Below are 15,203 nucleotides of genomic sequence, written 5' to 3' on the forward strand. Positions count from 1 at the left end.
GGAAAGTAAATTTAGCTGGCTCACAAAAGCTTCAGACGGAAGTGAAGATGCTTTTTGTAAATTGTGCCGTGCCACAATCAGACCCAAACAAGCAAACTTAACCAAACACGAAAAAACTGATAAACACATCAAACACATTAAAGTATCTACTACTACAAGGCCCATCCAAGTCGTACGTGTCCCAAAAGTTGCAGAAGAAGTAAAGGTCGCCGAGATCGAGCTAGCTGTTACAATGGCTTGCCATTCGGCAATCTTGACCATGGATCATCTCGGAGGGATAATAGCCCGAAATGCTCATGGAAGCAAACTTGAGAACATTAAAATGTTATATATACATGGGTAATAGCCGTCCAACGTACGTACGCTGGACAATAAATGCGTTGAAAAAAACTTTTTGTTAGTGATACAATGTAGTATATGGTGAAAATGGATGTTATATATACATGGGTAATAGCCGCCCAACGTACGTACGCTGGATAATAAATGCGTTGAAAAAAACTTTTTGTTAAATAAAAGCATCTTTTATTTTAATTGTAGACAAAATTGAAGTATAATTGTTTCCTGTACAAGAATTCATTAGTTTTTGATAAAGTAATAGAACTTAGCTAAATAAGAAAATCTTATTCAGTAAACCTAAACTATAAAAACAGCGCTAGTTCATGGTCAATAGTATATTTAGACGACATTGAGTCATAAGAGTATCCACTACAAGATCCACTACAGCTTTCAGGTACTTCGGTAGACAACAAGGTTAGTCACTTTCAGAGTCTGCACCGTCTTGAACTCCACTCGCACAATTATAAATTTTTTCAGCGTTATTTCGGAGACAACGCTCAGTTTTTCGTATACAATATATGCAGGCCTATACAAAATATCATGGTTTCACTGTCACATAGCTTTCACAACAAAAAAACGTCTTGGAATTTGGCGTTAGATGAACAACAAACCTCAGGGAATAAAACGTTATACATGTAGTTGATGTTCATTGAATTTGTTTCATCAAAGGATCGAAAAATATCTGCGACTATTTCTTTGACTACATTCAACAGATCGTTTGCCTATATATACAAAAATGACGAGTTAAGACACCAGTGGGGCTCCATTTCTAACAGAGAATGTGTTTTTATACTTGAGTTCGAGTTAAAGGACACGTCATGTAGAGATCGGTGAGTTCAGTCTGAGCTTGATTTCGCCCACGGATCATTTGCTTAAATAACCTGTGGCGTTTACTGGGTATCGCACCGTTGACGATTTTTTTTAAATATGCCTAAAATTCAATGTTAAAATATTATAGGTATGTTTATCTGCAACTGATATTAAATAATTTAAATTCCAAGAGAACCTTTAATCCTCTGAATGAGCGATTTCCCTTTATATTTATGTCAAATGTTTTCGAAGATCTGTCAAGGAAAAGTTAAAAGAAATGAAATATATTTATTCGTGTGTGTTCAAGAAACTCACATTTTAGAAATAAAATATTTAAGAGCACGAGGAACGTATTAATAACTATTATGAATACGTATGCAAATAAATCGGTGATGCGCAAAAATGAACAGACTAACAGTTCGTAGTTTAGAAAAAGTGGATGTATAATTTACCCATGAGTAAAGTAAGATACATTGCACCCGCAATCAAATTTTCCTTTCTGCTTCGTCGTAATGCCAACGCAATTCGAATGGTACCATTGTTGACAAACATCACACAACACCCAATCCACCATTCCATTATCTTTGGAAGATGGTTCTTGACAAAGAAAGGCTTTACATTTGTCATAGGATGTCAAATGACTAGCTCTTTTCTTTGTACAAGAAACACTTTCTCTGTCACTGGACTTTGCCTCTTTTCTTTTTCTTTTGTTGTTACTTCTTCCCTTCCTGTGTTCTTTATCAACTTTTTTAGGCACGGCGTTTTCTGTTACAAGGTGTCCGTCACCTTCATTAACTGTTCCGTCTCGTCCACAAAATACATTCCCAGAATTACCATCATCATCGCCACCATTATTTATAACATCTTCTCTATCACCTGGAACATCACCATTGTCACAACCATTATTAACATTATCAGTTCTTTGTCCATGGCCAACATCATATTCGTCGGAAACGTTGTTAACAAGTTCGCCATGACTATTATCATCATTCTCACCACTAACTTCAACAACTTCTTGGATGTGGCCGCCATTGTCTTGCTCTTTGTCACATTCCTCAACATTTTCTGCATGAAGAACATTATTTCCTTCCACTATCTCCCTTTCCACAAACGTAAGCTCATTTGATTTTTCAATAAATAAATCCAATGCTGCTTCTCCCATAGTCGATGGATCCCGTAATGATGCGTGTTCTGGAATTCCGCATACTACATATTTGAAATCCCCTTTCAAAAGAGAAGTGTATGGCACTTTTGCTTTGTCCATTCCAGTTGCTTCACCTAGAATGTTTTTTTTGAAACTAGTATAAACTATTGTTACTGAAATTGCTGCAGGATTGTGTTCAACCTCTTTTACTAATCATTGCTTCAAATATTACAAAATTTCGTGCAGAAGTAATTGTACTTATTTCAAGAAATATTGACCAAGAACAACCTTTTCGTATTCCATCTAAAAAGTATTAAAATTAGTTACATGTTCATACTTACAGTATTTCTGATTTAAAATATCACGCAAAGATTTCCTCTTCTGTTTCAATCTTGCCATGCGATTATCGGTAACAGTTTCAACGTTGTCGTTTGACTCAATTGCAACTACCAAAAAGTTTGTATTAGATTAAAATATTAAATAAGAAACAAAAATCACAAGTTCTCGGTTGTCCTGAGAAGAAAAATGTATTTCCTCACGGGCATGATGTAAAGTAAGGACCACAAACCTCCAGAGCTGTTTACAAAAGCATAAAATGAAGCGGGGATGCTCTTTCTTTTGCAGTATTGTAAGGCAGACTTTGAGCCATGCACTTCAACACCAGATTCCACGGCAGCCACGAAAAAGTAATCAATGTTCATTCCTTTCAAAGCATCCAACTAAACAATGGCACCGATAGCATTACTAAAAATTGGAACTGATCACAAAAATAATTTTGTGCATTTATTTTTACCCAATCAACATACCTTCTTCAAAATTTTTTTCAACTCCCGTTTCTTGCGCGTTTCGTGGTCTAAAACAGAGCAATCTGTCTTTGCTCTATTTATATAGCCTTCTCGTTGGCTTTTATCCAGGCAGCGCCATCGTTGTCCAAATTCAACATTTCTAGCGTGAAATGAAAAAGACTTCAAGGAGTCTAAAAAAAGAATAAAAATGTGCATAATGTTAATAGAGACAACTTTGTGTACGTAGCTATTCTCACCATCGTTAGAAGCTTCTTCTTTACAAAATAATTGGTATCCATTCATTCCACTAAAAAAGTAAATGAATTTTATTTTTTATTTTTTATGATTATTCTAACACTTAAGCATCAATGGCATTGATACAAAGATGTGTAAAGAAGTGCCAAACACTTAGGTAAAACAATGCATGAAGTATTGTTGGTCCAACATGAACTCTGTTAAGTGTTTTGTTTATGATGAGAATGTTTCTTCATTTTCTATGTCAACAGTATTATCAAGCAAATACATTCATTGCCCTATTGCCATCTGCAGACATATCTATTGTGTGGGAATATTTACAGTGTAAAAATGAAGTTGTCTTAAAAATGTTTCTATTTACATTGAATGATTAAATTAATTGCTGCATATGATACATGGTCTAAAAATATTAAAAAATTATAATTTCATTTCATAGCTGGTGGTCTTTAGATGAGCACAACATCCTGAAAAATGAAACAAAATAGATTAAAGTATATGTTCACCTTACCAAGCATAGGTAATAAAAAAAATCATAATGCTGTAATAGCAAATAACAGCATGTTGTAAATTATGTAAGCAAGTCTGATAATTGTCTACGTATTGATTTCAAAAGCGATGTCTACACGTAAGAAATCGAGTCACGTATATGACAACTTGCTTTTCATCTGCCTTTTGTCCTTTACACTCAATGCAAAATTTGAATACATGAATGCCTAAACAAAAGGTTTAGCAACAGCAGGATTTACTTCTTTAGTAATGTACCGAAACACGTAATGCTTGTGGTGATTAAAATATTGTTACAACATAGGAAACTTGTTCATTACGTGACTCACGAGAAATGAATTTCCTCGAACTACCGGCAAATTTCGAAAAATTATTCCAGTCAGCTCTGTGTAATATAATCATGAAGATGAAAAATTCATGTACATAAACAACTGCTATCCTTTAGTCACCAACTGCGACCTGTGCGTGGTCACTAAGAACGAAAACAAACTTACATAATCCTCCTCGGAAGAACAGTTTTGTTCTTCCGATTCTTCACCTTCTAATATGCTATCCTTGAAATACTCTTCAGCTTGAGACCGACTCATATCTGCATCATCGCCCGCGAATGGATGAAAGAATGAATCCAAATTTGAAGTGCCAGCATCTACCTTTGAAACCTCGTCGAGAATTTGTACATCAGTGTTGGTATCTTTAAAATTTGTTTTTGAATTCGATGAAGATTGTAGAAAAGTCTTTTTCCCTTCTTCTCGGCCATTGTTGTCTTCAATTGCGGCTTTATTATTCAAACTAAATTTTTCAATGCAACTGAAAGGTTGCTTCCTACTACAGGATGCTGTTGAAGAATCACGTGCAATACCATCATGATTATCACCACTTTCTCCGTTAGATCCTTTTTCTAATTGAGAAAAAGATGCCGCATACTCTTTGTCTACAGAACCACTACAGACACGGGACGTGATTTTTGCTCCAGTACATTTTGATTTAGTTTTTGTATTGATTATTGGAAGTATTTTTTTGGTTGCTTTCAGCCAGGATGGACGACAATATAGTGCACTTCGTTTACGTCCTGAACAAAAACGAAAGGAATAAGACTTCACGCTATTCACAGCCTCATATATAAAATAAGGGCCTGGGGACGAGGCTGCGCTACTCACCTCACTTTTCAGAAGCATCATCTTGAGAAGATAAAACATGTTGAAAACATTGTTACAGAAAACTTATTTTCACAATCTCTACCTCTTTTTGCTATAATCTTGTTTGATTTTTCACAACTGTAACCCGTTCTACCGTCGTCAAAAACAGCGTTATTATCAACATATTTCTCAGTAGAAGCCAATGAACATGATAATTCTTCTTGACTTGTCCGAGGTGCTTTGGATTGTCCACGTATGAAAAATCTACGTTGTCGTTTACGTGACGGATCTCGTCGGCAATGATCACTTCGAGAAACTCGCGTGTTCAACGCGTAACAGGATTCGTTAAAAGGACCTTCACTTTGATCATCAGTGTTAAGCGAAGATTCATCGACATCTTCAGAATGATCGGCCTGATAATTTACGGGTAGAACTTTGAGAACGTTGTGGGAAGCAGGTTTTCTGCACGTCCCGACACGTAGCAATTCCAAATCCGAGAAATGGAGTTTCTTTATCTTCTCGTCAATAAACGGATGATAAGGATAAGTTTCTGAAGTAAGGAGTACTGATGGATAACCAGATTCTGCTAAAAGTCAATCATGCGTTGTTAAACAAGCCATCAGTCTGTAACAATATTCACATCAAATCTCAAACCTTGTGAAAAATTCCCATGAGATGAAATGAAACCACTCGCACATTCCGGAGCCAAGAACGGATGACGAAGTGCGTCCATTGGTGTAAGACGCAAACCTAGAAAAAACACAATACGCATGACAGATATGAGTTCCATTACAGTGCATAAAGTTTAGGATTTTTTGCATTAAAAGGGATTGAAAGCCGGAAAAGGAACAATGGTGTTGCCCTATCGTCATGAAAACAATAACTTTGTTCAATTCTCTCAGCGATAAACGATGTGCACTTACAAGGGTCGAATGCCAAAAGTTTCGTCACAAAGTCAGCGAAAATGAAGTCAGTCGATTTCAATTTTTTCATAACGTTAACAACTTTTTCACAATGACCTATCAAGCAAAGTATGAAAAATAGGAACTGGGAAACATTAAAACTTATGATTAACTGCGCATGTGTACCGTGTACCAATGAGTTACGAGAAACATATTTCTTAAAATCTGTAAAATATTTTCCCTCCTGGTATGGAGACAAAGGTAGTGGTCCTAACAGTGAATGAATCTAAAACAGAGACGTTGTTTTTTGAAATGCAGCTTGCGTATTATTTTTGCCAAAACTACATTGCTTCCTTATATTTTATTTTTTCCACACAACTTTTATAGCTAGATTATCTTAAATAGCATTAACAAGTCTAACCAATATATTACAAGTCTAATCAAGAATATATTGAAGATCATACTTGCTCCAGTATTTCCTCTTTTGAAGTCGCGAGAAATAGCGGTTCTCCCAGATAAAGCTAAAAACAATTGAAAAAAACAGGCTAATTCTTATTTTTCTGCTATTCCCACAACTTTATACTTCATATAATTTGTTATAACTCATGCTGTTCTGCAACTTATTCTTTAAGCATACTGCTTCAAAACAAATGTCTCTAATGATTGGTTTAATGTTGAAGATGCTGCATTTAACAAAGAAATCAATTTTAGCTCTATATACAGTGCGGACCATATATGAATGATTTAGTATGAAAAACGCGTTGATGGGTGTAGAATGCTTCCCCATGTTCCAAATGTTACTATTTTCTAATCAAGTAGGGCTGATTAAATTACCAAGTATGGTCACACTGTCTATATACCTCTGCTAGTACACAAGCCAGCGACCACATGTCAATCTGATAAACAAATGGTAAGCCGAACATAACTTCCGGGGCTCGATAAAAGACAGTTTGTAATTCAAACGAGTCAAAATATAGAGACATCTGAGAGTAACAGAAAAAGATTATCCACATACATACAAATGTTGGCTCATAGCATGGACGAATTTTCTAGGGGTAGGGGAGTAAATTGACACTGGCCCGTATAGATTTCATGTCGTAATTAAATTGTTCACTTCTCTAAGAAATATTCTAACCCTTCAAATCTTTAGCAAAAAAATCAGTAGTGCAGTTGAGCTGAATTTTTTTGGACAAGGTTTCAAGTCTTCTACACCATTTTTACGATTTCTATGCTTCATCCATTGCGTAAATAGTTTAACATATGAATGAAATACAATTCATTTTACTTCAATTATCTTACCTCTTTGTGAACACAATAAATTGCATTGCCCAGGTCTATTAATTTGACGTTTTTTCTACTTGCTGTTAGATAAAACAATTGTACTTAGAATCGTTGTCATTGAATCCTTATCTAGAGTTTAATTTTATACACATACCATCTGTGAAGAGAATGTTTTCAGGCTTTATGTCAGCATGAATGATATTCAAACTAACAAGCAAATATAAATGAGTTGGTAAATGAAAAATACTATACCAATTGTGAGGAAAACATATTCATTGTACCTTGATAATACAATAAGACTTTGAGTTACCTGTTATGAAAAAAAGTACTTTTAATCCAGTAAATAAAATTGGAATTATCACAAAATAGAATTTATACAAATACTTGAAAAGCTATTCTTCGCAAAGAGTTCAATCTTTCCATCTGCAAGATAAAATACAAAATCTAAAATACAAAATATAAAATATAAAATATAAAATACAAAATAAATAAGTAATTAAAAAAGTCCTTGAAGACACTTAACTGGACATAAAACCACAAAATATTTTCTTACCTTGCTTTGGAATGGAAACATCTAAACAAAAAAGAATATACAAACAAGAAATACTAAATAATTAACAAATAGACATTTCTCCAGGGCAGGAAAATGTCCAATCAAAAACATGTAACCAATGTAATGTAGCATCATAACATTGTTTTACCTGAAAATACTTGTAAATGTGTTTTGGTAATAGGAATTTGAAGACTATGCAAAAATGATTTCCAATAGCAAACATATTCTACAAAACAGAGGAGCAAGAGTTGAAATTTATATTAAAGTCATAAGGTATTTATAAGAAAACATGTCGTTACCAAGAAATTAGCAATGTTAGAAACATTATAGGCATCAGAGTTCCTTAAATGAAGTAGACAACTTGCTTCCTACATGAATAATGGTAATTGATGACTATGTGCTGCTAGGTTTGTTAGTGAGCTGCAAATTTTGTAAGTGAAAAGTTTAATTTTATTAAATGTCTTTACCTATAAAATAACAGCATAAGGATATGTCGCACATGGCAGGGTTTTGTTTTACAAAAAACAAGTGATAAACACCCTTACTCTGTCACATTTTGTGAAACATCTTAACGATTTATGGTGACTGACACACAACAGGTAGTAAACGTCATGTTTGCCGGAGGTCCCAAATTGGCATAACTTTTGTGTAATATCTTTATTGCTACATATTGCTGCCTTGGATGATATGTATCCTACAGAGGGTATTAATAATGTTATGAAAACAACAAATTGCTTTGATAAAATGCAGGACAAATCAGTGTATGATATGCAATAGTATCACCATGGAGGAAAAAGGGGAGAAGCCCCCCCCCTGTCAGTTTTTCTCAAGATCAATTTTGACATTTTTCTAAATGTGAAGATAAAGGTGTATAAAAAAATTTCATCTTAAGCAGCCATATAAGATTTGCTTCTGTAAATGAGCACATATAACCAAGCCCCCTTAGAGATCTCATTCCTGAGCCACTTGCATCTCTCTTCCCTTCCTTAGTCTGAGCAACGTTGCTACATCAGAGATGATATTTTGCATTTAAGACACATCTGCCATCATAAAATGTGACCTAATCATTCACCTCTGCTTGTACCATCACAGATGACTGACCTTCACCAACATTTGCGATAACTTTGTACCGACCAGCAAGGACAGCTAAATATAGTTTTTCTTTATAAGAAGAATAGTAGCTGTCTTCAAAATTGATTAATCATTTAATATTTAGTGATTGGTTATTTTGGATAACATGAGTAACATGACCAAAATGCAAGACAGGGATTGCTATCATAAAGTGCAAGTGCCACATAGTGCATGGTAACGATATTGAGTATCAAGCATCAATCAAGAAAAAAGGAAAAAAGGAATAAAACCTCCAATTACTGGCTTAAACTTATCTTCTTTAAAACTGCTGTTGAGACACAACGACTTATTTATTTGTTTCTTGCTTGCTTTATCATCAATACTTGAATACAACATTTTAAGACCCACAGTCATTTGAGCAAATATAGAACGTTCAGAAGGATTCGGACAAACACACAATCGCTGAAAACAGTCCCTATATCGGAAAAGTGTTCATTAATCATCATTTGATTGATTTGAATAAATTACAAAGTTTTAGTTTTAGTCTCACAGACGAACTTTAACTATCAAACATACCTAGACTGGTGAGGAGGTCAAAAAGAATGCATATATTTTTTCGTTCCTTTCTTGTGTAAAATAAGCTCAAAATTTCATTGTCTATTCAAACGGCAAACAACCATCTTGCAAACACATTACAAAATCTAACATCTAACGATATATGTATCGCATCCATTTTCTGGCATATACAACCACAAATACAACCATCAAAATGAGGGTCTCCGCTGACCAAAAACGTGCCTACCTCTGACCTAACGACAACTGGACTAATCAGTAGAAATACTCCTAGCTAGATATTGCGCATTGGTGACACATGAAAAAAGTGGCGTTCTGTGTACTTATTATAATAATATATAACCATGCTCGTAAAAAAGTTTTATTAGAGAGACATTAATAGTTTAAGTTTAAACGAGTGACGAGAATGTTAACAGTGTTAAAGTGTTTAGAAAAATGTGGTAGAAATATAAAGTATGCCAGTTTTTGGCATATATAACCATGGTCGTAAAAACGTTTTATTACAGAGACCTTGTTAGTTTGAGTTTAAACGAGTGATGAGATGGCTAACAGTGTTAAAGTGTTTAGAAAAATGTGGTAGAAATATAAAGTATTCCAGTTTTTGGCATATATAACCATGGTCGTAAAAACGTTTTATTAGAGAGACCTTGTTAGTTTGAGTTAAAACGAGTGATGAGATGGCTAACAGTGTTAAAGTGTTTAGAAAAATGTGGTACAAATATAAAGTATGCCAGTTTTTGGCATATATAACCATGGTCGTAAGAACTTTTTATTAGAGAGATATTGTTAGTTTAAGTTTAAACGAGTGATGAGATGGCTAACAGTGTTAAAGTGTTTAGAAAAATGTGGTAGAAAAATAAAGTATGCCAGTTTTTGGCATATATAACCATGGTCGTAAGAACTTTTTATTCGAGAGATATTGTTAGTTTGAGTTTAAACGAGTGATGAGATGGCTAACAGTGTTAAAGTGTTTAGAAAAATGTGGTAGAAAAATAAAGTATGCCAGTTTTTGGCATATATAACCATGGTCGTAAGAACTTTTATTCGAGATATTGTTAGTTTGAGTTTAAACGAGTGATGAGATGGCTAACAGTGTTAAAGTGTTTAGAAAAATGTGGTAGAAATATAAAGTATGCCAGTTTTTGGCATATATAACCATGGTCGTAAAAACGTTTTACTAGAGAGACCTTGTTAGTTTGAGTTTAAACGAGTGATGAGATGGCTAACAGTGTTAGAGTGCTTAGAAGAATGTGGTAGAAATATAAAGTATGCCAGTTTTTGGCATATATAACCATGGTCGTAAAAACGTTTTATTAGAGAGACCTTGTTAGTTTGAGTTTAAACGAGTGATGAGAATGCTAACAGTGTTAGAGTGCTTAGAAGAATGTGGTAGAAATATAAAGTATGCCAGTTTTCGGCAAATATAACCATGGTCGTAAAAACGTTTTATTAAAGAGACCTTGTTAGTTTGAGTTTAAACGAGTGATGAGAATGCTAACAGTCTTAAAGTGCTTAGAAAAATGTGGTAGAAATATAAAGTATGCCAGTTTTTGGCATATATGACCATGGTCGTAAAAACGTTTGGCATATATAACCATGGTCGTAAAAACGTTTTATTAGAGACACTGTTAGTGTCTCTAATATTATTAGAGACACTTATTATTATTATTATTATTATTATTATTATTATTATTATTATTATTATTATTATTATTATTGTTATTAATATTATTAGAGACGTTTTATTAGAGACACTGTTAATATAAAGTATGCCAGTTTATTGCATATATAACCATGGTCGTAAAAACGTTTGGCATATATAACCATGGTCGTAAAAACGTTTTATTAGAGACACTGTTAGTTTGAGTTTAAACGAGTGGTGAGATGGCTAACAGTGTTAGAGTGCTTAGAAGAATGTGGTAGAAATATAAAGTATGACAGTTTTTGGCATATATAACCATGATCGTAAAAACGTTTTATTAGAGACACTGTTAGTTTGAGTTTAAATGAGTGGTGAGATGGCTAACAGTGTTAGAGTGCTTAGAAGAATGTGGTAGAAATATAAAGTATGCCAGTATGGGTCTAAGGAAGGAAACAAATGGCCTGTAGCCCGAATTAAAAATTTTTGGTCCAAAGCAGAACAAGCATCTTTTTGGCCGTTACACATACCGTTTTGTTCACCATCAACAAGAAAAAAGATTCCACTAGGTTTAATTAATGATTTATTTATGTCTTTTATTTTATGTCTATTTATTTATGTTTTCTAAACCATGTTTAAAATTGATTGGAATTCTTCCAGATGGCAACAACGATAAGAAAATGCAAGAAAAGGAATGAGATTAATATTTAGATATCTTTTTCTTCACCATCAAATCTTATGTGCAATTTCTGAATTTAGACGGAAAGCGCAGATTTAAATATCAAAGATATGTATGAAAAGGTAAATTTGAATTTTCACATGACGAAAGTTAAGATCTATATGTATCAAGATAAACAATACGCAATTAATACAGTAATTCTTACTTCTCTGGAAGACCTTTGCAAAGTGTTTTCATACGACAGTGGATCTTTTTAGGGGGAAATATGTGGTATAGTTTCTGGATTCAGGATGGCAAAAATGAGCTACAATTGTGAAATTTCTCAGGAATTGTTGCAATCCGCCAAAAGTCATCATCAACCTGTAACTCATGTATTAAGGTTCACATTTAAAGTTTATACTTAATTATTTTTAAAACATTTTACTTGTGATTACGTATTTATTGTATAGATCGAGTAAGATGGAAGCGATGGGTTTGCCTCAAGGCTATGATGCCAGTGAGCCAGGAAATATCTTTGAGGCGCTTAGTACGGATCCTGACAGGTTGAAACTTGATGCTTTCCTGTACGGAATTTCCCATCAACATCATTTAGCACTAGAGGTGACTTTTCCTCTACCTAAAAGATTTACTTAATAATACATTATTTCACATATAGATTTATCCTTAATAATTCAAATAAACTGAGATTTGATTATTATTATAGCGCACCAGACAAACGAATACGGAAACTGCAGGCAAGAGAATTGTGTCTGAAATTCATAATTTCCTGGAAGAAGGTATTATCGAATAACCTAATTAATCGCCGTACACACCATTTAATTCTACGGTTTTAAATTGAATAAAGTGATCATAAGCTTAATTTTCATACAACATGCCTTTCTGATAAAAGCTCAATTAACTTTTTCATAGATGTTGACTTGAAAGATACGCACTTCATGTGTATTGCTGGGGCACTTAGTGCATCGTTGGAGGTGTGGTGTCCTAAGTACGAGTTTTTTCAAATATATCTACCGTGTGTTTGCCAAGCTATGCAAGGAGTAGGCAGTGTGGCTTTTACTCTTTGTAAAATAAAGAAGGACCTGTTTGCATTCTTGGAGCCAAAATGGGAAAAACGACAAACTCGACACCCAACGCAGCATAAAAGTTTAAATTACAGGTTTTTTTCCCAACATTTCTTGCCAAATAAAAATCTGAGTGATTCTAAACTTTTGTGCCATACGTATATTAAGATGTTTGTATTTTTTTTATTTTTTCTCTAGGAGAACTTGGAATGGAGAAAATGAGAGGTTTTTTGTTTTAAAATATATTTTAGACACGCATAAAGAAAATAAGAATGACTCCTTTTATTCTTGATACGTTTTCATTTTGATTCCAGAGTTGCTTGTTTCGGTGGTATAAGCATTTACAAAAGAGATTTGAATACACTAAATGATAATAGTTGGGTATGCGACACCATCGTAGACGTCCTGTCAAGGCACTACCCAAAAATCTAGGTGTAGCTGAAATAAAGGACGAAAGTCACTCTAAATGCATGGCTAATGTGTCAAAACATTTACATTCTTATTTATAGGTACTACTGTAAATTAGCAGAAAAAAGAAATGCAAAATATTCCGCATTTAGCAATTTTTTTCAAAAGAAACTGTTAATAGATGGACCTCCGTATGTATTTTAAGTAGCAAATTTTGGTAAAATATTCACAACTTTCAACATTATCAAACTACTCACAAATCGTGTAAATAAATATCGCTGTATTTCCTACTTTTTAGAGGAGAAAGACCGCTGAGATTATCAGAATGTTTCATTTCAAGAGTGGGGATGTACACACCTGAAGCAATGAATAAATATGAATGTGTGCTAGTGCCAATATGTGACATGTAAGGGTGGAAGCACTAAATTTTTACTGCTTCATGATGCAAAGGCCAACATGAGCCAACTCCATGTTCATTTAAAAAATATAGGCTGCATTGGTGGCTCATTGCATACAATATTAGAGCAGGCAGACTCTATGTGTTATGCAGTATGGGGTGGCAAAAAAGTGAAGTTGCATCCAGTATACGAAGGTATATGACGTACATAACAATTTACTTGAAGAATGAAGTGTATCATGTATCTAACATGTTGACAAAGTGAATGTTTCTAGCACGTCTACACAAATCATTTTTCTTGTGAAAAGATATTTTCAGCATGTGAGGCAAGAGCAAAGATGGCCAGAAGACATTGCTCAAATTTCCCAACCTATATATGCCGACGTAAGTACTTATCATTTACAATGGCAACAGATCACGCTTAAATTGTCACAAAGGGATAACTTAACTATTGACGACAGGTGATACAACAAGCAAATGGTTATGACTGTGGCATATTCGTGACAGAATTTGCGAGAAGAATAACAGAGGGGTAAAGTTCAGAAAGATATCATGATTCTTAATCACTTTGTTTACTCTGTTCATATAAAGATAGTGTTGTTTTGATAGGAGAAGTTGGTCCTGGATACTGTCGATATCCATGTAAATAGTAAAGACCATACCTTAAAAAACTGATTCGAAGCTTTGCCATTTAGCGAAGCAATTTGTAATGAAGCAGAATTTAAGTTTAAAGCTGGTGCGTATAAATAACATTCTTATATTTATAACAAGTGATGTAAATAATTTTTTTACAAGTAACGACGTTACATATAATTGTTACTTTTGCAGAAACTATATGGGTAACTATGAAGTAATATTTTGTACAGATAAAACTATTCATAAAAACAAGTTTAAATTTTTCGAAAAACGAAACTATAACGCGTTACTAATGAATAACGCGACTAAGAGTGAGAAAATAGTCTTTGTAGGCTATTTCTCTCTCAGGATTGTATTTAACAATGCGTAACATATTCCTGTGCCAAATATGGAGTTTTGTGAAAAGAAAAGTTATCGTATTCCATGTAAGAAACCATGGAGGCAAGAGGCTTAATACACGAATTGCACTGTTCAGCAGCTTGGCTATTGTACATATTGAGCATGGGGTACAATTTCATGTTATATCCTTCGCAGCATCCTACACATAAAGGACGGTTATAAATCAACAAATTTTGTGAAAACATAAAAACGGCCATTTTTGGATCAATAAGTTCGCTTCAAGTAAAATAGGAAGAGTATGGCAGTTTACCTGAATGATTTTTCCAATGAAACTTATCAACAACAAATTTTGTTTTCTTAAAAAAATGCTGGATCTCGGTTCAAACAATACTAGTGCAATCTGCAGGCATTATCGTAAATGACCAACTCTGGCGCTAAAGAAATAAAAATACATAAGCATATCATCAGGAACATTCGGTTATGTTACTGCACATTCGGTTATGTTACAACTCTGTCAGGCGACTAAACCGTCACGCAATCTGTCTGATTCACTGATAATACTCTGTTTGTAGCACCATAAAAGGTACACACATACGTAACTTACCATCAGGAAAACGTGTTCGTAAAATGGTAAATGGGATGTTTGGTGATTCGTGATCTCTCGCCTGTTGATGAAATTGCATTTCAAACCTAG

At 34.0% G+C, this 15,203-nt stretch overlaps 3 protein-coding genes and 4 long non-coding RNA genes across 7 annotated transcripts; 2 read left to right on the top strand and 5 right to left on the bottom strand.

Annotated features, from left to right (window-relative positions):
- Positions 1-1,594: 1,594 nt before the first annotated feature.
- On the bottom strand, positions 1,595-3,378 carry LOC124455274. Its single transcript, XM_047005962.1, has 5 exons — positions 3,333-3,378; positions 3,097-3,266; positions 2,859-3,009; positions 2,632-2,733; positions 1,595-2,424 (listed from the first exon to the last, which is right to left on the bottom strand). The coding sequence occupies exons 1-5, from the start codon at positions 3,376-3,378 to the stop codon at positions 1,595-1,597; spliced, it is 1,299 nt and encodes a 432-aa protein (XP_046861918.1).
- Positions 3,379-3,537: 159 nt separating this feature from the next.
- On the bottom strand, positions 3,538-4,523 carry LOC124455301. Its single transcript, XR_006951789.1, has 2 exons — positions 4,329-4,523; positions 3,538-3,794 (listed from the first exon to the last, which is right to left on the bottom strand). It is a non-coding gene; the product is annotated as an uncharacterized LOC124455301 (long non-coding RNA).
- Positions 4,524-4,618: 95 nt separating this feature from the next.
- LOC124455275 lies at positions 4,619-8,017 on the bottom strand. The gene is made up of 15 exons (XM_047005963.1): positions 8,006-8,017; positions 7,855-7,932; positions 7,707-7,727; positions 7,538-7,576; positions 7,435-7,463; positions 7,308-7,360; positions 7,172-7,233; positions 6,733-6,855; positions 6,337-6,393; positions 6,059-6,158; positions 5,894-5,989; positions 5,625-5,720; positions 5,074-5,556; positions 4,685-4,903; positions 4,619-4,623 (listed from the first exon to the last, which is right to left on the bottom strand). The coding sequence occupies exons 2-15, from the start codon at positions 7,927-7,929 to the stop codon at positions 4,619-4,621; spliced, it is 1,458 nt and encodes a 485-aa protein (XP_046861919.1). The 5' UTR covers positions 7,930-7,932; positions 8,006-8,017.
- A 307-nt stretch (positions 8,018-8,324) lies between these two features.
- LOC124455302 lies at positions 8,325-9,490 on the bottom strand. Its single transcript, XR_006951790.1, has 4 exons — positions 9,354-9,490; positions 9,068-9,252; positions 8,779-8,852; positions 8,325-8,400 (listed from the first exon to the last, which is right to left on the bottom strand). It is a non-coding gene; the product is annotated as an uncharacterized LOC124455302 (long non-coding RNA).
- A 2,599-nt stretch (positions 9,491-12,089) lies between these two features.
- Positions 12,090-13,461, top strand: LOC124455295. The gene is made up of 6 exons (XM_047005982.1): positions 12,090-12,268; positions 12,372-12,444; positions 12,578-12,653; positions 12,928-12,954; positions 13,044-13,328; positions 13,436-13,461. The coding sequence occupies exons 1-5, from the start codon at positions 12,128-12,130 to the stop codon at positions 13,159-13,161; spliced, it is 435 nt and encodes a 144-aa protein (XP_046861938.1). The 5' UTR covers positions 12,090-12,127; the 3' UTR covers positions 13,162-13,328; positions 13,436-13,461.
- A 132-nt stretch (positions 13,462-13,593) lies between these two features.
- LOC124455300 lies at positions 13,594-14,061 on the top strand. Its single transcript, XR_006951788.1, has 3 exons — positions 13,594-13,729; positions 13,843-13,918; positions 13,996-14,061. It is a non-coding gene; the product is annotated as an uncharacterized LOC124455300 (long non-coding RNA).
- Positions 14,062-14,275: 214 nt separating this feature from the next.
- On the bottom strand, positions 14,276-15,183 carry LOC124455297. The gene is made up of 3 exons (XR_006951786.1): positions 15,114-15,183; positions 14,820-14,943; positions 14,276-14,708 (listed from the first exon to the last, which is right to left on the bottom strand). It is a non-coding gene; the product is annotated as an uncharacterized LOC124455297 (long non-coding RNA).
- Positions 15,184-15,203: the final 20 nt, after the last annotated feature.

This window comes from Xenia sp. Carnegie-2017, unplaced genomic scaffold (assembly GCF_021976095.1).
Source record: "Xenia sp. Carnegie-2017 unplaced genomic scaffold, XeniaSp_v1 HiC_scaffold_30, whole genome shotgun sequence".
In the NCBI taxonomy this organism is placed as follows: Eukaryota; Metazoa; Cnidaria; class Anthozoa; order Malacalcyonacea; family Xeniidae; genus Xenia; species Xenia sp. Carnegie-2017.